Source organism: Phytophthora sojae (assembly GCF_000149755.1).
Source record: "Phytophthora sojae unplaced genomic scaffold PHYSOscaffold_1, whole genome shotgun sequence".
NCBI lineage: Eukaryota > Oomycota > Peronosporomycetes > Peronosporales > Peronosporaceae > Phytophthora > Phytophthora sojae.
This window is the reverse complement of record NW_009258115.1, coordinates 10,469,842-10,489,327: the sequence shown is the minus strand read 5'-3', so window position 1 is coordinate 10,489,327 and position 19,486 is coordinate 10,469,842. Positions and strand designations below refer to the sequence as shown.

The 19,486-nt window shown below is 55.0% G+C and overlaps 6 protein-coding genes across 6 annotated transcripts; 2 read left to right on the top strand and 4 right to left on the bottom strand.

Moving 5' to 3' along the window:
- Positions 1-36: 36 nt before the first annotated feature.
- PHYSODRAFT_323233 (hypothetical protein) lies at positions 37-280 on the bottom strand (the record flags this gene model as incomplete). Its single annotated transcript, XM_009518739.1, has 1 exon — positions 37-280. A coding segment is annotated over one exon (244 nt), but the record flags the coding sequence as incomplete, so codon positions are not given.
- A 6,072-nt stretch (positions 281-6,352) lies between these two features.
- On the bottom strand, positions 6,353-7,237 carry PHYSODRAFT_552906 (hypothetical protein; the record flags this gene model as incomplete). The annotated part of the gene is made up of 2 exons (XM_009518738.1): positions 6,671-7,237; positions 6,353-6,613 (listed from the first exon to the last, which is right to left on the bottom strand). Exons 1-2 carry the CDS (start codon positions 7,142-7,144, stop codon positions 6,353-6,355), a joined length of 735 nt encoding a protein of 244 aa, XP_009517033.1. The 5' UTR covers positions 7,145-7,237.
- Positions 7,238-7,475: 238 nt separating this feature from the next.
- PHYSODRAFT_344097 (hypothetical protein) lies at positions 7,476-9,277 on the top strand (the record flags this gene model as incomplete). Its single annotated transcript, XM_009518737.1, has 7 exons — positions 7,476-7,504; positions 7,595-7,786; positions 8,166-8,259; positions 8,340-8,489; positions 8,571-8,630; positions 8,704-8,857; positions 8,941-9,277. 7 exons carry the CDS (start codon positions 7,476-7,478, stop codon positions 9,144-9,146), a joined length of 885 nt encoding a protein of 294 aa, XP_009517032.1. The 3' UTR covers positions 9,147-9,277.
- Positions 9,278-9,494: 217 nt separating this feature from the next.
- PHYSODRAFT_469239 (hypothetical protein) lies at positions 9,495-15,059 on the bottom strand (the record flags this gene model as incomplete). Its single annotated transcript, XM_009518736.1, has 2 exons — positions 9,495-10,362; positions 10,408-15,059. 2 exons carry the CDS (start codon positions 15,057-15,059, stop codon positions 9,495-9,497), a joined length of 5,520 nt encoding a protein of 1,839 aa, XP_009517031.1.
- Positions 15,060-16,394: 1,335 nt separating this feature from the next.
- Positions 16,395-17,921, top strand: PHYSODRAFT_537874 (hypothetical protein). Its single transcript, XM_009518735.1, has one exon. It carries the CDS (start codon positions 16,406-16,408, stop codon positions 17,798-17,800), a length of 1,395 nt encoding a protein of 464 aa, XP_009517030.1. The 5' UTR covers positions 16,395-16,405; the 3' UTR covers positions 17,801-17,921.
- A 384-nt stretch (positions 17,922-18,305) lies between these two features.
- PHYSODRAFT_323228 (hypothetical protein) lies at positions 18,306-18,950 on the bottom strand (the record flags this gene model as incomplete). Its single annotated transcript, XM_009518734.1, has 4 exons — positions 18,306-18,440; positions 18,513-18,622; positions 18,692-18,765; positions 18,838-18,950. The coding sequence occupies 4 exons, from the start codon at positions 18,948-18,950 to the stop codon at positions 18,306-18,308; spliced, it is 432 nt and encodes a 143-aa protein (XP_009517029.1).
- Positions 18,951-19,486: the final 536 nt, after the last annotated feature.

Below are 19,486 nucleotides of genomic sequence, written 5' to 3'. Positions count from 1 at the left end.
CTGCCGTGGATGCCAGGTCGTTCAGGTTCGCGGGACGCGGGGGCGAGGTGTCGAACTCGCGCGGGTAGAAGATCAACTGGCAAAGCCAGCCAGGCCGGCGAGAGGAGTCGTCGAGGAGGAAGACACTGCTGTCCCCTGGTTGGAGATAGCGCGGCTCCTGCAGCCGCACGTAGATGGGTCCGTCCCAGGCGCCGTCATCGAGTTCGTGGGGACACTCGAGGCGGACGACGTAGCCTCTCTGCGCGCCAGGGCGCGACGCCGGCGTAGGCGAGTTGGACATGGTCGTAAAATATTGGTCCGCGGGCCTTCTTCTCTCGTACGAGCGCCGCGCTCTCGCTGTTCTTGGATTCGAAACCACTTCTGCCATAGTTTCTCCAAGTCGGAAACATCCCACTTCCACCGCTGCGCTTGTACAAAACACCTATTCACCGCCATTGATAAAAACCGCCGCTCGAATTCGCACTATTTGGGCTCACTGATCAGTTCAGGTTACTTCTACGTGAACGACATCTTCTAGCGTTCCACTAACGCCGATGGTACATTGGAGTGTAGAGCGGGTCTAGACTCGTAGGTGATCGCTGGCCGACCCCTGATGCGATCTCGCTAGTCATGTTAGTAAGACCTGCGCCAAAATATCAAACCATGCTGTTGTGTAAGCGCTTACACTTACCGGTATATTTACGCAATCCGCACGCTCCAAGGGCATCTCCTGCGCCTGCGCAGCCGCAGAATCTGCCCGACAATGTAACACCACTATGCGCATGACGTACAGACAATTTTAGAGCAAAATTTATACAACGAATCTTGGCTCGCCGAATTTGCAAATGAACTGGATCAGCCTCCATCATTCATGGGAAGTCGAGAACACTCGGTCAATTGACATCACTTACTGTAAATTGATCGAGACATGTTACCGGTTCATCACCGGTCCCAAGTGGACGGGGACATTTGGGCTGGGCTATCAGCACTTCGTCGCTTCCTATCTCAGTAATAGATTCTGATCAGGTACAGTGCACTGTACGACGTCGTGGACAGCGATGGGTATGATCCGCGTATCGTCGCTTGTGCATGTATAAAAGTGCTCGGCACAAGCCGCTATTAGCACTCCTTCAGTTTGTGACTTCCTCTCCAACACCCAGAACTCCAAGAAGAAACGCAGCGGGCGACTCGATATGCGCGTCTACCGCATTGTTTTGCTGGCTGCGTCCACTTTCCTGGCTAGCTCCGAGGCTCTGTCAAGCATCGAGCAGAGTAGCGCGGTGAAGATCAACACGTCACGGGGTGGATGTTACTGACGACGATGGTCTCCCCAAGCGCCTCCTTCGAGTGGCCCAAGCTGCCGAGAATGACGAGGGTGAAGAACGAGGATGGAAAGAGGTCGTTGCGAAGGTAAAGAAGCTGGTGCTGTATAACAAGTGGATTCTCAGCGGGAAAGAACCCGACTGGGTTGCTCAACACTACCCCCAGTATTCTATGGGCTACTTCAGATTCCATGACAACAGAATGGTCCCAGGAGGAAAGTATGCCTAACGTTAGTAAAAAGAAGACGAGTGGTTGGAAGTTTTTTTTCTCCGTTCAAAGTATTACTTCGTAAAATAGTACGTGCATTTAGAGTTGAGGTTAGTAGTTTAGGTACTGAAAGCGATGATACTGCCCTCGACGGCAAAGATCGAGTCGAATCGGCCGAGAGGACCATTTATTAGCGTGATTCACTACTGTAGTCCTCAGTACATGTACTGTGCGAACAATTTCTTGGAGTAGTAAGCGAACCATCTAACTCATTTTGGATCCAGAGCAGCGTAACTATTTTTCTTGAAGTGAAAATAACTATTTACTAGAGTACTACATCATGTCTACATGCGATAATCCTACTAATTTTGTAGATCAGCATTACACCCTACGCGTACGCACAGCGAAGACAAAACCGCCATGTTAATCATGTGCTACTGGTACCAGCCATAGAGCTGTCACAATGGCTATCGAATTCGAGACGTTTACTGCATTTGATGACAACCCTTTGACGCACTATCGTGACTCAACTCCTGTCCCTCTGAGGAGCCTTTGATCAGGATCGTGACACTCATCGTACGGAAATTCTGGTGGAGCCGCATATTTGAGCGATCAAAGTTGATGTTTGTGAGTTCCAACTACATGGAGTCAACTCCAAGAACTGTAGAATCTGTCGGTTCAGCTTCTGATAATTTCGATCGTAACCACCGTGGCATTTTAGTAAACGGGCAAACTGTGTGTGGCAGCATTTTAAAAGTTTTCTTTCTAATACTTGAAGTATTTTTTAAACGTTTGATTGTTTATTTTCCTAAGTGTACTATAAGTAGCTGCCAAACTAGGGCTCCGCGAAGGCTGGGGTAGGAGAATTTTGGTTTAAAAAAACTTTTTATTCTTTTTTTCATTATATGTTTTCTTATTAGCTACGGTCATCTCCTGCGCCAGCAGCCGCAGCGGAAATTTACCAGTTTAAACTGATTACCGGCAATGCTTCACAAAACTAAAAATGCGAACCTTGGTTGAGATCTGTATGGAGCTTGTAGAAAATATAAACGCTTACCTTTAGTCTTTACTTCATTGCGTTCATACGTACCCAGCTCAAAGCATATACTGATTCATACCAGTGTGATGAGTATCCTACCGGTGCGATCTGCCCACGCATATAAACCAGTAGTACCGGTTTCAAGACAATGTACCATGTCAAGAGGGGTCATAGTTCGTACCACGGATTTGGTCTGCTATAGTAGCACTAACGTTGCTTCCTATCCCTATAAGCATGTCTATAACTTGCTACGAAATAGTTAGGCCAAGCATTGATCTCAGCCAAGCCGCCCGAAAGTAGTCGTCTATGCCGGCTCCTTGTCAGTCACTACGATAACGTCACTCCTGAAAAATGATTTATCTTAGCGCGTATTTCTTGAGAGCTGGACAACTGCTAAGGGGTACTCGACATTCTGGGAGAGCAGGGTGGTTCGAGGGGGCAAGTACGTCTAAGAACGTCTAAAGTGGGCCAACGTCGCAGGGCTCCGTAGAATAGCTCTACCCAACGAGAACGAACAGACACTGTTCTGCTGTAGGAAGTTGAAATCCAACGACCGATAAGTTCTTACTGTTCCTTCGTTGGAAAATTCCTCAAAGAAGCGAAGAGTCTGATCATCATGCAGCTCCCGGTCGGCAGACGATGACTCTGGAGCTCTGTTCGCAAACACTGGCCCTGTTCATGCTTTTCTCTTACTTGGAAGGGCCATGAGGGAAATATATTCAAGGACTTAGTGTACAAGGCTCGAGTTCTGGGTGTTGACTCGCAAATGGTGTTGTCGTTCACTCGAACGAGCAAAGGCGGCTCCGCATACCGTAGCAGATGTGTACGATGTACTTCGCAGATTAAGTCTGAACGGGTCTACATAAGACCTGGATCTCCGTGAATTCCAACTACAGTACAAGGTTAGTACGTTATAGAATACTGGAGCGTTGTTGAAACCTGTAGTGACACTTTCGAGGTAGGCACCACCAGCCATACATCACAGGTCAATTCTCAAAGTTCCCTCGACCAAATCTCGCGTCATACCCCTCTACAAAATATAATACTATGGCGAAGGCCTAAAGGCTTTTGTCTTAACAATCCTGGCACTCTTTTTTACTCTTTGAGTGGTGGGTCGTCTCAGCTGATAGACGGGTTGCCTCTAACCCCGTAGCGTACACGTACTTACAAAACAGAGTGCTGTGTATGCCTCATGGAACGCTGGAGCATCTGCAGTTCCAGAAAAACTACTGTTCTGCGGTAGTTTTTAAGGACGCACCAAATGCATGGATGGGTTTCATTGATCGAACTGTGAGTCAGGCATTCGACTCATGGGATGGGCATGGCGGTTCGTCGTATTAATTGATGCGAAGGCAGCACTCAGAATTTCTCCATGAACACCGTCGTCTCATCGTTTGAGTGCTCTTCAACCAAGCCACTTGTGCTCCTTCAGTTCATAATTTGCTCACAGCCAGCACCACCCAGGACTAGAAGAAGCTACCCGGAAGGCACCGAACTATGCGCTTCTCTCAAATTGTTTTGTTCGCCGCGTCCACTTTCCTGGTCGGTTCGGAGGCCCTGTCGAGCGTCGATCAGAACAGTGCGGTGGAGGTCAACACGTTGCAAGGTGACCGCGCGGTGGGTGTTGCGGAGAACGACGTTCACACCCAGTGCTTCCTTCGCGGAACTCCACAGCCGCGCACGAAGACGATGAAGAAAGAAGCTGGAAGGAGCTGGTCGAGAAGCTTTCCAAGCAGACGAAGAAGTTGGGGAAGTACAACCAGTGGGGAAAGACCCCGCGTGGGTCGCTAAATACCACCCAGGTCTGCCGAGGGTTACAGGGTTTTCTACGTAAACAGGATGGTGCGAGGAGGAAAGTACAACTAGGTGGGTAGTGTACTAACTTGCCTCCATCCGTGAGCGGTGCTCTTTGTGATTTTAAGGACAATCAGGAGACACAGAGTAGTAGAGATCTGAAATTCATAGATCGTATGACTTGTTATCCTGTTATCGTTGAGGTGTGTTTTGAGGCAAGAGCAGCAACTAAACTCCTTAGAATTTCTAGGGGCGGCAGGTCAGTGGCCCTATCCTGAAAATACTCGAGAATTTACTATTGCAGTCTACTGTATTACATCGAAGTAGATGAGGTAAAAGCTGCCAATAGCACATAATTTAAGTGCTTTACAGTAGGCTCAGTAACAGGATTTTGTAGTAGAGCCTCTACTACAAGATCCTGTTACTGAGTTTTCATACTCGAGTTTCACTGCGGCCAGTAGATATACTGGCTTTAAGTATTAGTAGTGAGGTGTTTGTTGTGGTACATTGCAAGGATGGTTAACATTAATGCTCCAGCGGGTGTATCAGCAATGCACATCGGTACCGATGGCGAGGTGAGACTAACTATTGAAATGTACAAGTCGCCCACACTTGACATTCGCAAAAATTAATGTAACGTTGTTGGGGATCTAACACGCCTCATTGCCTGTGAAACTCAGCGAATTTGGTGACAACCGTTGCTACTTGAAATCCTGGTATTGTACTGATCCACCATATGTTTGTATATTTTCTTATCTTAAGAGTTACAAAAAATGGCGGAATTAATCACGGAAGGTAGACCTGTTTAGTGCAGTGCACGAAAGTCCCCACAAATGCACTAAAGTACGATAGTGCACGCGCTAATGTCCAGCATCAGTTGTCCAAAAGTGCACTAAAGTACTTTAGTGCATTTGTAGGGACTTTCGTGCACTGCACTAACAGGTCTAACGGAAGGTAGTGCTCCACAGTAGAACTACTCAACTTTGTTGTGTTTTTACAAAGCGGTAATGTGGTGCTTTGTACAATTTCTTGAAATGTTGTGCAGCTTGGACAATAATTACTCTCTGAAGGTATCAGGATATACAGTGCATTGTGATCAAGTAGTACAGTGTACTGTACTACTGAAAAAAATTTGCACCGAGCAAGAATGCTGCGATAATCTGTTGCAACGTACACAAAAGAAGATCGGGTCACTATACTTTTGTGCGTCCAAGTTTGTACCAACCTACATACAACCAAACCCGATGAAACTCAGCACAATTTTAGTCTTATCAACTTCATTTACAAAGCCAGAATTGCGGCAACCCAATTGCGTACTACGAACTTGGACGCACAAATGTGTAGTAGTGAAGGTCGGCGAGATATGTATCGGAGCCTTGAATCCATTATGATCCCGAGTACTTGTCGAAGCCGCATCATGACCATTTTATCTCACCTTGTCCAAGATCCTGTAACCCTCGGCAGTCCTGGGGTGGTATTTAGCGACCCACGCGGGGTCTTTCCCGCTGAAAATTCACTGGTTGTACTTCCCCAACTTCTTCGTCTGCTTGGAAAGCTTCTCGACCAGATCCTTCCAGTTTCTTTCTTAATCTTCATCTTCATCGTCTTCGAGCGCGGCTGTGTGAGTCCCGCGAAGGAAGCGCTTGGTGCGAACATCGTTTTCTTTTCTTCAACACCCACCACTTTGACTAAAAGGTTGATGTTCTCGTGTTAGTATGCCGCGCCCAATTGAATAAACAAACACGTCCTTGAAGTTGGCCGAATCGCAAGTCGAAAGCTAGATAATGAATGATTCTCGCGGCTGATTTACACGTTAGTCGACCTTCAGCGCAGAGAATGCCAGCTCAATCCAATCCAACGTAGCAGCACAACACAACAAGCTGAGATCCTACCTTCACACTGCATCTTTGACAGCACTACAGGGTACCTCGTCCGACCTCACATGTTTACAGCAGCAGTAGTATGTAGACCTGTCATCTCAGCAGTCATCTGACCAGGTCGGGCCTCGTTCTACCGCTTCTTGGTCACGCGCAGCTTGGCCGCCGTCTTGGAATAAATAGCGCTCATGAGGCTGGACAGGTGCGAGGGTCTGTCCATGAGGAACTGCTCGTAGTCGTCCTCCGAGTAGAACAGGTCGGCCGGGTCGTAGGCCTCGTGGGGCAGCACGCGCACCTGCGGCTCATCCTGGAACGACACGCTCTTCTTGCGCGTCTCGGTGGGCTCGGCGGGTAGAACGTCGTGCCTGCTGTTATACCTGTTGAGTAGTGGGCGCTTTGATGGATCTGCTGCTGGTGCTGCTGTTGTTGTGTGTGTCTGATGCCGTTCTACCTTGTCGCCGCTGCCGAGGCTCTGGTAGTAGAGCGCCGTGACCCAGCGCACGATCTCCTTGCGCTGGTGGATGCGTAGGGCGATTACCCTCCCTGACTCCTTGGCGCGCACGTAGAGGCACTCGTGGTCGAAGCCGAAGACGCTCTCGTTGGGCGCGGCAGCCTGCATCTGCAGCTGCAGCTGGTCCAGCGGCGGCGTCTTGCGCTTGTAGTCGGTGCGGCGCCAGTAGAGCAGCAGCGTGTCGCCGCGTAGAACGCCGTAGAGCCAGCGGGAGAAGACCTTGCTCTTGGCGCTGGCTCGGCCCTCGGGCGTGGCCACGGAGCACGGCGACGACGCCGACAGCGAGCGCTTGCGCTGCTTCTCGCCGTCCTCCTCCACGCGCACGAAGCCCGCCATCAACGACGAGGAGGAGGACGACGACGACGAGGCAGAAGCGGTAGAAGAGGAGGTAGGTTTCCTCTGCTTGAGCACCATACTGGGCTCCAGGAGTAGAGTATTAGGGTGTAGGGTCTCGAGGCGGCGCTAGGGTCTGACACGGACGACTTGGCTTGGGCTTGGCCACTTCTCGGCGGATTGCAGAGTGAGGCGGCTTGACAGCGAACTGTGTGTGGACTTGTGTATCGTTTACCCACAATTGCCTCTGTCTCAGAGTTTGTATGGAACTTCCGAGCGAGCGCTCGACGTGAGCCGCCCACGAGAACGTGCCAGCCTGGCCAGCAGATGTCGGAGGGGCGCCACTTAGGTGGACAATGCACCTATGCAATGCTGTAGTATGTAGATTGCCCAAGGCGAGGCAGCGGCTGCGATGGAGGAGCGCCGCGAGCGCCCGTGTCCGTAGGTTCATTTGCCGGCGCTCCCCTCACCTCGCCGCGTCTTTCGCCGTTCGTTCGCAGATCGAGCCGAGCGTCGTCGCGCGGTTGCGAGCCTCGACGCCAGCGCCGTCGCAGAGGGACAGCGCCACGCCAGCGCAGCGCACCTAACAGAGTGCAACCAGCACTCGAGAAGACGCAAGCCCAAGCCGTTCAACAGCCTGCAACCATCGATGGAGGTGGAGGAATCTCGGATTCCCATCGTTGTTCCGCCACCTCCGTGTCAACGGATGCTGCTGCTGAGACCGTCCGCTTGTGTGGGTTCACTTTTTGCCCGGGCAACCCAGGGCGTGGCCGTATCCGCAAAGCAATGGTCACGCGTTGTAGGAAAGATCTCGCCAGGAAGCTTGCATGCATGAAGTGATGACATACGCAGCTCAGGCCTCATAATCCGCCAAGTGATGGATTTTTTGGCTCGCAGAATCCGTCAGCGCAGACCGACCGACATCTGCTTCAACTCTGCCAGGGCTCTGCCTGTCAAACGGAGAACACCTTGCCCCGGTCGACTGATGCTGGGCACGATCTGGCCAGGCAGATTGCAATGCGTTGGCATGCATCATCTTGCTGCTATGGCCCACCGCTCTCTGCCGAGGGCTCTCTTCGGAGCACTTCTCCTCGGTCGATAGGCGCCGCCGATACACACCTGTGCGCAAGTGCCAGCAGCCTGCCCAGATTCGTCGCGCTGCTGCCATCCTGCTGCATGCAGGAGCTCCTGGGGTGGTCGATCCTGGAGGACAATCCGCTGGGTTTATGTTGCGGGACGTCATGCGTCTCTAAATGATTGCATCACGCAACTCAAGACCCAACGCTCCCCTCTGCGTCATAATTCGGACCTTGGACGCACGATGGAGCAGCGCAAGTGGCACGTGCAGCTGAACGAGGGGCGCGAGAGCGACCTGCCGCACCGGTTAGAGCCCGTGGGCTTCTGCAAGGGCGTCTCCGCCGACAAGGTAGCGCCCTCCTAATTCCCCTCCCCTGCCCCTCTCTATCTATCTAACTAACCTCTTGCCCCCCCCCCCCCCACTCCACAGGACGCCAACGGAGCTGTGGCCAAGGCGGCGGCCACCAACACGTCGGAGCTCAAGAAGAAGGTGCGGAGCTGCTGCTACATGCTACGATGCACATGTCCGAGTGATGGTCTCTCACAAAATGTTGTTGCTACAGCGCGCCATGGAGATCGGCATGGCCCCGTTCAAGAGCCTCCTGCAGACGGCCTTCATGATGTGGATGAGCGGCAACTCCATCAATATCTTCAGCATCATGATCACGGGCATGATCATCATGAACACGGCCAAGTCCCTCTTCAACATGAACAACGGTGCGTCGCCCCCCAAGAGCTGTCTTTTTGCGTGTCTCCATTCTGACAGGCTGTTGTTACCTTTTACTGTATATCTATTGTAGCATTCGCGCCGGTGAACGACGGCGTGATCGACCTGACGCAACCCAAGGCCGTGTACATGGCGGGCAGTCTCGTGGGCGCGGCCATGGGCGTGTACAAGTGTTCCAACATGGGGCTGCTGCCCACGACGAGCGCCGACTGGACGTGGCTGCTGCCCATCAAGCAGGCAGTCGAGACCTCGTCGTTCGTGCACAGTCTCGGCCACTAGCTAACTCGCAGTGGAGTCAGTCAGCCACGAGAGCCAAGGCAGTAAGAGGTTGATGTAAGTTAGCATTTACTCATTGGCTTCTTTTCAATTAGTACACGTAACTGCAGTAGAGAGCGGAACTGAAGACGCCCACCGACACACCAAGACTTGTCAAAACTTCGGTGAACAGCTCCACCCCCTGGTCTAAACACACTACCGGTACCCGATAGCTAGGTGCTGTGCGCTTATAATCCCTCTCTTCGACCACAACGCCTTCCAGCCAACCAGGACATTCCACTGCTGCCGTGTCTTCGATGCTGTACGCTTCTGCAAAATTGGGTCCTCTCTTGATCTTGAGAGAGAGGGTCTCTACGACACGTTGCGGCCACTTGTCTGCGGCGGACACCGGTACTCCTCGGGCAGCAGCGACCGCTGCAGCGCGTTGAACGCGAACACTCTCCGTCCCGTGTTCTTGAGCGCGTTCTCGATACGCACACCCTCGGAGCGCATGACGGACACGATCCCCGCCTTCTTCTGCTCGCGGAGACCGTGGTGCTGCACCAGAATACGGCCCTGCTCCAGCGTGACGGACATGCCCGTGCGATCCTTGGCGGACTTGCACACCGTCACACGTCCGCCGGAGATGCTGCGGCACAGGTCGGAGCTCAGTTGCAGGATCTCCGGGCGCTTCTTTCGAGCCTGTCGTCCTGCCGTGCCGATGAGCTTGTCCAGCTCGCCCAAGATGCGATACACTTCGTCGCGCGACGGACCTGTCGGAGGAAGGACCGCGCTCGGTCGAGGCGCACTCGACTCGGAATCCGTCGAGTTGTCCCGCCGTCGCTCCTGCTTCTGCAGCGCCTGCATCTGCCGCATGGACGTGTAGTTGCAGTACCGGTCGCAGTAGCTGCGCAGCGTCTTGAGGCTGTTGGCGTTGATCACGTCCTGCAGTCGCGTCACGGACGAACCGGTGTTGTTGGCCAGCGTCTGCTTCTCGTTGATACCTTGCGTAAAGAGCACCGGACATACCTTGATGGGTCCACCGTGACGAAGAGCTCGTGTCAGCTTCACCTTGCCGGAACGCAGCTTCACGCGGATCACCAGGTTCGTGTACGAGAACAGCTTGTCCACAGACGCAGGAGCCAGCGACTGCACGTTGTCCCAGTTGCCGCCCGGTCCGCCCAGCAGTCGATGGTTACGCGCTTTGATGAACGTACTCAGCAACCGCTGGCCGACACCGCTGAAGGACGACGAGTGCGACGCCATGAGGTCTTCTCTGGAGGACGAGAGGCCATCGGAGCTCTCGGAATCGCCCGCGTTGGCGGAGCTCGTTTCCGAGAGCGCATCGTCAATGCTCGTGAACACGTCCACGTCGATCACACCGCCGATACCTGTCGAGTTGGTCGAGTTGGTGGAGTTTGTCGAGTTGGACGACGCCGCAGACTCCAGCGACTCCAAGTGCATGGACTGCCGCTGCTTCACCTTCAGCTCCATGCCCCTCTCGTCTCCATCACTGCTCGCAGCACCGCGACTGCTAACACTAGCGTCCGAGCGGTCCGACGACGACGGGATGAGCTTGGTCTCTTCCTCTACGCGGTAGGACACCGAACGGGGCGACTTACTGCCGCAACCTTCTTCGTCCGTCTCGCCAATCTCCTCCTGCTCGTCCACCAGCACGAAGCGAACATTGCGGAGCTCATTCACAGCACCAGCCATATCCTCCAGCATACCAGCCTCGTTACCGTGTGTAGACACTAAGCTCTCCACGTCGAACAGGAAGCCCAACTTGCTAAGCTGCTCCAGCATCGCCTTGCCCTGCTCCGGGCGCGCGTGCTGCAACGCCAAGTCCACCTTGCGCGTGAAGGCCGTCACCAGCGCAGCCACAGCTTGAGGGAAGCACACGTCCATACGCTTGCCCAGAACCCACTCGACATCATCGGCCTTCTGCTCGTCCTCTGTCCAGAGCGGCACTTGGTGGTGGGCGGCAGCCGAACCCTGCGGCTCACGCACACGCGGCTTGAGCTTGGCGTGCTGCTCCTCCAGTCCGAAGATGCCGCCGTTCTTGAACTTGTAGATGTGAGCTGCCATGGCGCCCACGGTCACGATGTCGTACACCGCAGCACTAGCGTTGATATCCGTGGTGCCACTGCTTCCGACACTCGTCTGGGCCACGGCGTCCGCGTTGCCCACCCACATCTCTTGCAAGTGCAGGTTGATCGGGAGGAATCGTAGCTGCGAGTTCTTCTTCTCCGTACTGGCCTTGAAGAACATTTTGCGCTTGTCTCGAAGCACATACACGCGTCGCAGTTGGCGCAGCAGCTCTACGTACTCCTTGCGCTCGTTGCAGCGTTGAAGCATCCACTCGCGACACCGGTTCAGGTCGCCGTCGTCCTGGATCTGCTGGATCAAGTTCTCGTAGATGCCTCGGTCCGATCCCTTTTGCCGCTGGCGGTCGTACGCTTCCAAGCGAGCAAGGTCGTTCTCGGCAATCAGGAGCTCCTTCGTGCGATGCCGGATGATAACCTCCAGAATCTGTCGCGGGATCCAGTTGCTGAAGCGGCTTTCGGTAAGGTCTTCAACCACCAGCAAACCCTGCTCACGGATGTGATACTGCTTGCTGATTGCCGGGGTGGCTGCGTGGAGGCCACCCTCCACACCGTTGAAGCCGTACTTGGCACCTGCTGCCTTGGGGATAACCGTGTTCACCAGCAACTTTGGCGGGGCCGCGTTGGGGCCAAAGTGCTTGAACGAGTCCTCCGTGGCAGTGAGCACCGTTTGTTCCGTGCGCGCGCCTGCGGCCACGAGAGTGCCCGTCGACACAGTGAACTCGGCAACCACTCTGAATGTGTGAGGCACGATGGATGATCCAGAGTTGGACTCGGATCGGCTCTCTCCTGTAGCTGTGAAGTCCTCAGTGGACCCTGGGGATTCCATCTCGAAGAGCTCGTCAATAACCCGTGAGCTTTGGTATCCGCCGAACGCCTCCATCTCCACCAGTGACGAGTCCAAGGTGTGCTGACTGTAATCACCGTCGTCGTCTTCGAAATCGCGACTGCTTTGCGTGCGTTCCATCGCTGCCAATACCTCCGCTGCAGTCATCTCCGAGTGGTCCTCATGGTTTACCGATGCAGGCGCCGAGTTCAGCGCATACACCACCATACGAATCTTCTCGGCTGAAGTGCTGACGGGGATCCGAGGCACTGACAGGAACGTGTACAGATAACGCTGCTGGTGAGGCAAGGCAACCGGCGCTAGGTCCTTCACGCCAGCCATCACTGTATCCGTGTTGCTAATCTGCCGCCACGATGACGACGTGCTGTCTCGCCCCTCCTGCACTTCCAGTCGCTGAATCACGATAAAGCAGCCGTGAGCAAAGTCCTCGTTCATCTCGAGAGCCATGGAGAGGCCGACGTAATCGTCTGTCGGCGAAATCGTTGAGTTCATCAGCGAGCGTCTACTGGACACAGCGTCCGCGGTAGCTGCGCCTTCGGCCATGATCTCCTCAATCTTCTCCAAAGAACCCTCAGTCCAGCGGTCCGACGTACTGAACGTGAAGCTGGGCGTGCGGATCTCGCCATAGCCCGACTCTGATAGAGGACTGCAGTCGCTCGACATCTCGCGATTGGCGTCACGCAGCGACTGGGCCGTGGCATTCCACTGCAAGAAGATCAAACAACACGGGGGAATGGAGCACGGAAGCCACACGGTGAAGATGTAGAACCACGGGTACGCGATGCCTCGAGTGGTGCGCGAAATGATCTGCACGACCCAAGAGAGGAGGTAGACCAGCGTGACGATACCGATGAGCGCGTAGTAGAGCCGCAAAGCCTTCACCAAGACAACCTGATGGGGGCCCGAGGCGTTGCCGAGCAGCAGTTTACCACGTCGCATAACCATCACGCCCAAAGCCATGACAACGAACGTGAGCACCAAGAAGATACCGTACGTGACGGACGTCGACACGAGGAAGAAGTTGTCGTCGTCTTGAGCGTAGCACGCCCACAGGTAGCCCTGGATCTCCGAGAAGACGGTAGCGGACGTATCGGCGTCCTCATTGCACTGCTGATACGCCAGAGTCGTGACATCGTTCTCGGAGTCATACACACGTGCGATCAGGGTCTGGTAGTTGAGCAGGTAGCCGATCTGGAACGCGTAGAAGAACATGTTCAGCACGACGAATGCGACGACAGCGGTGCGCTTGGGAAGCTTTCGGAGGCGCAAACTCAGCACTGTTCCCCAGTGGAAACACACAGCTGTGAGCATCGTGAATGTGAAGCACAGATACGCGTGCATGATGTAGAAGTAGGTGCTGCCACGCGTGAAGAACCAGATGAAGTTGTTCACGATGGCCGTGCACAGCGCCAACACGGTGCAAATAGCGGTGATATCCGTCCAAATGGAGCCCAGCGAGAACGACAGACCGTTCTTCCGGATTGCCACACTACAGAACGCCAGCGATCCTACAAGCACGACCATAGTCACGTAGTTGTACGGACTCGCTGTTGCACCAGACGTCAAATACACGGAAATGGCCGAAAACGAGCCCTCAATGATCAGTAGATCGTCCGGGTCGCGGATCTTGATCGAAGTGGCGTCCAGTCCAGAGTACGCCACCGACGGGTTCTTCACAGTGTCGACACCAAGGCTGACCCAGCCAATCGAGATCGGTTCTTCCACAACGAGCGTCCACGAGTTATCCGAAGACGAGAAGGTCGCCGACGTAAAGTTGTTCGCGCCGTCGCCTTCTGTCTCAGTAGTAGTGGCTAACGCAAAGCCGTAAAAATCGTCCTCACTCGAGGTCACGAGCGGGTAGACCTCCCACGACCACACTGCGTCAGCAGAGAACCCCCACTTGGAGCCGAACGTCATCTTGATGGAGCTCCCCTTGGGGATGTTGGCGTCCGTGTAGAACGTGAGGCTGGCGTTGCCCGAGTTACCCGGGTAAATGTTCTCCGGCAGGAACGATCCGCTGGACAGTGTCGCGCTGGTCAGGTCCGTGATGCGCACGTACGTGTCAAAGGCCGTGTTTTCCGAGTCGTTGAAGATGAAATACACGGGCGAGAGGTTGGAAGTGGTCGTGTACGTCACGTTGGACGTGATACTGGCACTGTCGTTCATACCGGACGGCGTCACGACGCCATCGAAAAGAAACACGAACGTCTCGTTCGACTGGTAGTTCTCCGTGATGTCCACCGTCAAGTAGGTCCTGTTGCCTCCGAGGAAAGTCGACACCTCGCACGTCGTGCTCTCGCGCTGCGCGTTGGCCGTCGAGTTGGCCACGCGCTCCAAGTAGCACGAGCAGTTCTCCGTAAAGTTGTATCCTGGCGGGTTGGTCAGCATGATCTGGTGTACCGTGTACGTCTCTCCGTCCATGCCGTCCGGGTAGAAGACGTCGATGAAGTCCGTTGGCGTGATGGTGACTCCGAACGTGCCGTTGGTCTGTCCCGGGTAGTTGTTCTCGTATCCTCTCCACACGTTCGAGTCCAGCACGAGTCCGTAGCAGCATTCGTCCGTGCACGACCAGTCGTAGCCCTCCGTGTAGTACCACAGGTCCTGTCCGTTGCAGAAGGCCTGCTTGTTCGAGTCGTTCTGGCACGTGGGGAAGGCTACGCACGGGTACCAGGCCTGGTGGTTCTGCGCCTTGCGGCCGCTGTACTCGCAGCACGGCAGGCCGCTGCACTCGCCGTGCGCCGTCCCGAAGAGGTTCCTGGGCTGCTGCTCCTGGCAGCAAAGCAGCGAGAGGTCCGGGTCTCCGCTGGCCAGAAGCGACGCCGACGACGTGGCCGACACGCAGCAGGCCGAGCAGTCGTCGGCCTCGGTGGTGTCTGACGCCGTCACGGAGCCTGTGGAGGACGCGGACGCGCTCTGGGCCTGTATCCTGTCCGCCAGCAGCGCCGCCAGCGCCGCCAGCAGCAGCTGCGGCCTGCGTCTCCGCATCGCCAGAGTACGAGGTGGGGGGTTATATACACGCCTGGGGAGACGGTCGGGACTTACGTGCGCTAGATAGGGAGGGATATGTAGGCTCGGACTGGTCCGGCGCTGGCCGGCGCGCTCGCTCACTCGCTCGCTCGCTCGGTGGCCGGGCAATGGGCTGATGGCGGCCTAGGCGCAGGAAGGTGATGACCTTCGTCCTTCGTTGGCCAGCTCCTTTGCGTGTCGAAATTCCGGAAACTGGCTTCAGTATGGGGGCCAAGTCTAAATTTAGACCTGCAACCGGGTCCCGTCGTGACGCAAAGCGCAAAGCCAGGCGCTTTTTTCCACCGTGACGACCATAGTGACAGTATCAAAACATCTTGTGCTGCAGTTCATTCGTTTGCAGAGGTAGATTAGAGCCATTTTCGGGAATCTTTGGACTAGTTCTAACAGGTCATGCAGTACCGAAGGCTTTTGATGCGCGGATCCTTTCAGATAGTCAGACGCGTTGTAACCGACTCTTTTGGACGCTTTCCGGCCTTGTGATTGGCCGTAATTCGGATCGGTGTCGGTTCGTAACGGTATCTCAGCATGCGGCCCGATCTCAGCGTGTGGCTTCAGCTTTTCGCCACGAGAGAAGTTACCAAGCTGTCGAAGGCCGTAGTCTTGGCAAACGTTAAGTTTCTCCTTTGTTAACTTCCGTTTTCATCGGTGCAGAGACTGCTTCGTTTTCAGTATTGCCAAGCTGTCGTCAATTCTGACAACTAACTACATGCCCAGGCTTCAGTTTGGGCAACGAGTGCGGGCGAATTCCGCGCGTCGCACCGAGCACGAACGTGCAAGCGATTGTAAGATGTAACAGTTCGTTGCTGCGCCATTTCGCTTCGAGTTGTCGAATTGCTGCGTACGTGTGCATGTAGATCTCCCGGAGAAGCCCCCACTTGCAATGGAAACACCTACCGCTCAGTCCAACGCAGCCCGTTTAATAGCCCTCCTTCAATTGTTTTAGCGTTGCCAACGCTCACCGCAGTGCGTGTACCGTATGCACACGCTGGTGCGTTCCAGTAAATGGCTTCGCCGCACGCTGTGTACTACTAAATCTCAACTCCAATGAAACTCAGCTGAGCTGAAGGGCTGAAAGTGTGGTCTACTGGAACTTGGGTTAGATCTCCATAGACATCGCAACAGAACTCTTTTGGACTTATATCTTCGCTTGCCAATTCCCTACGCGCAATGTTAGCAACTCGGAATTCATTCAGGCTCCCCTCTCTATCCCGATACATGGGTACATTTTCGTTGAAGCGGAGAACAATCCCTCACTTCTGTCAGAGGGGCGCAACCCATTCGCCACCCTCCGATCCCCCTGAACGATGGCGCCTCGGTTTCCTCTGGTCGCGGCGCTGCTCAGCGCTCTCCTGACGCCCTCCGTAGTGCTCGCTGAGCACTGGGCGGTCATCGTGGCCGGCTCCAACGGATACAGCAACTACCGGCACCAGGCGGACGCCTGCCACGCCTACCACGTCGTGCGGCGCCACGGCATCCCGGCCGAGAACGTGGTGCTCATGATGTTCGACGACGTGGCCTGGCACGAGCGCAACCCGTACCCGGGGCAGATCTTCAACAAGCCCACCACCAAGAACGGCTCGCAGCCCGTCGACGTGTACAAGGGCTGCAACATCGACTACCGCGGCGTGGAAGTGACGCCCGAGACTTTCCTCAATGTCCTCACGGGCAACAGCTCAGGTGCATTTAACAAGAAGGTGCTCAATAGCACGGCAGAGGACCGAGTCTTTGTCAACTTCGTGGACCACGGGTCCCGTGGCAACGTCTACTTCCCGCACATGAAGCCGCTCTCGGCGTCAAGGCTGAAGAAGGCGATGAAGACCATGCACGACAAGAAAATGTACAAGGAGCTCGTGTTCTACATGGAAGCCTGCGAGTCGGGCTCCATGTTCTCCGACAGTTTCCTGAAGAGCATCAACGCTTACGTCACGACGGCTGCGAACGGCTACGAGTCCTCGTGGGCTGCGTACTGCCCTCCATTGGATGAAGTGAACGGCGAGCGCATCGGCTCGTGTCTTGGGGATCTCTACTCGGTCAACTGGATGGAAGACAGCGACCTCACGGACCTCTCAGGAGAATCTCTCACGACGCAGTTCCACCGAGTGAAGAACGCGACCACCAAGAGCCACGTCAAGTCGTTCGGGCTCTCCAAGCTCAGCCACGAGATCGTGGGGAACTACCAGTCTACGTACGACAAGAACGCAAACGACGACGAGTCTAGCAGTGACGAGACCGAGTCACTGTCCGAAGCTGCTGGCACATCTGCGATTGAAAGTGCGGTGGATACTCGCGACGTGGACCTCCTCGTCGCGTTCTACCGTTATCTGCGAGCTGCACCGGGTAAAGATCGGCGGGGCATTGCCCAGGAGCTCACCGCAACTATTCAAGCTCGTGAAAGTGCGGACGAGGTGTTTGAGACGATTCGAGCCCTGTATGAGCAGCAGACTGGTTCGGCCTTGCTTCAAGTTGAAGAGCCCCAGCGCTTCGGATGCCACGAAGAGGCCACTCGCGTCTTCCAGACGTCCTGCTCGTTCGCTGGTGGGTTCACGAGCTACAGTCTGAAGTATGTTGGAGCGCTGATGGACTTGTGCGAGTCGAAGCTGAGCCAGGATGAAGTGCTGTCCATGGTGCGCCGTGCTTGCTCGGTGGTCGACGCGCTCAAGGGTGGTGTGTTCGACACCAATGTAGCCATGCTGGGCTGAGCCAATAGCATGGTTCAAAATGATTGGACAGAATTCGTCGACTGCTGGAGGGATGCAACGTGTTCTATCAATTGAGAATCTGCCTTTGAGTGCAGAAGGAAGAAAATGTCTTTGCACGTGCATGAATACCTGTCGGTCCCTCCAATTGCAAGTTGTTCACGATGATACTAAAATGATATAATGAGCCTGAACCGTTTGACAGCGGGTAGTGTTGACAACCTCTTGCTGAGTGAACACAAACAAACAAATGTAGTGATAGGAAGCAATGCATGTACCACTAAGCGGCAGTGACGTTTTAGTAGCTTTGCACAAATTTTATCTTGCACAAGCGGATAGTTGCTTAGGGTGTCCATGGTGAAGCCATGTTGCTGTCCCCAACGCCATTGCCTTCCTCTGCTGAGTTGGATCAATCAAATATCACGAGCTCTATGTTAGCAATTGCTTGACAAAAGAGGTCTATGCCCGTGTTCAAAATACAATGGAGTCACTACATGCATGCAGCAGTCTATCCTTCGAGGTCAACGCCGTTGGGAAAGCCCTCTTGCTGCTCTTCAGGGATACTGCTCGACTTCTCAGCGCCCAGGTTCTCGTACAGCGTCTTGAGCTCCTCGTGCTCGTCTTCAATAGCAACGTCGTACGGCTGTTCATAAAGCACTCGGCACCAATTAGTCCACCTACGCCCCTGAACTCCAAAACTCCGTCACCAACTCACCGTCTGGCCCTCGGCATTGCGCGCGTTCAGGTCGGCGCCGTGCTCCAGCAGCAGCTTGGCGCAATCGACCGTCTCGCAGCGGTGCAGCGGCGTGTCCATCTCGTTGTCCCCTGCAAGTCAGCACAGCACCACGTCAGCTATAAGAACCCACCATCACTACGAAATAAATGTCCACCCACCGAGTTTGGCGTCCGCGCCGCTCGCCAGCAGGAACACGACGAGCTCCATGTGGTTGTAGCTCACCGCCGCTTGTCTGTCAGCGTAGCGTCAACTCGTCAGCAACCACCCATTCCCCCTGCAATTCAACCCAATATCTAGCACTTACAGCGGCGTGTAGCCGTACTCGTCCTTAGCATTAGCCTCGCCGCCGCTGGCCAGGAACGCCTTGACGCTCTCCAAGTCGCCGTCGCTCGCCGCCGTCCAAACGTTCACGCTCATGGCTGCCTTTATTCCTTTCTTGCGCCCCCAATGTGGAATACATACTCAGATCTGAGGATGATGTGCACCACACACATTTAAAAATATGGCGCCAAAACTATAGTCTCACTTTCTGCAAGATCGGCCGACAAGATGGCGCACATCCTGCCCCGCGCCGGCGCGTCCGGGCCCCCCGCCGCGTCTTCCGGCCCCCCAGCGCTCTCCAACCGCCCGGAGCGTCCAGCCGCAGCGACGCTCAGCAGCGACACCGTCGTCTTCTCGCACACCAAGGCGCCGTCTCGCCAGTCGACGGTCGTGGCCGGCACAGCGTCGCCCGCCGGCTACAGCAGCAGCAGGAACACGACCCAGCCTCAAGCAACTTTAGCGAGGGGTGAAGGCTCGCCGATGCAGCCGCAACTCAAGAAGTTCCGCGTGGAGGCGCCGCGCGGCGACGGCGTGCGCCGCATGAAGGTGCGCGTGGTTAAGTACGGCGACAAGCTGGGCTTCGGCGTGCGTCACGACCGGTACAAGCGGCTGCAGGTGTCCACGCTGCAGGG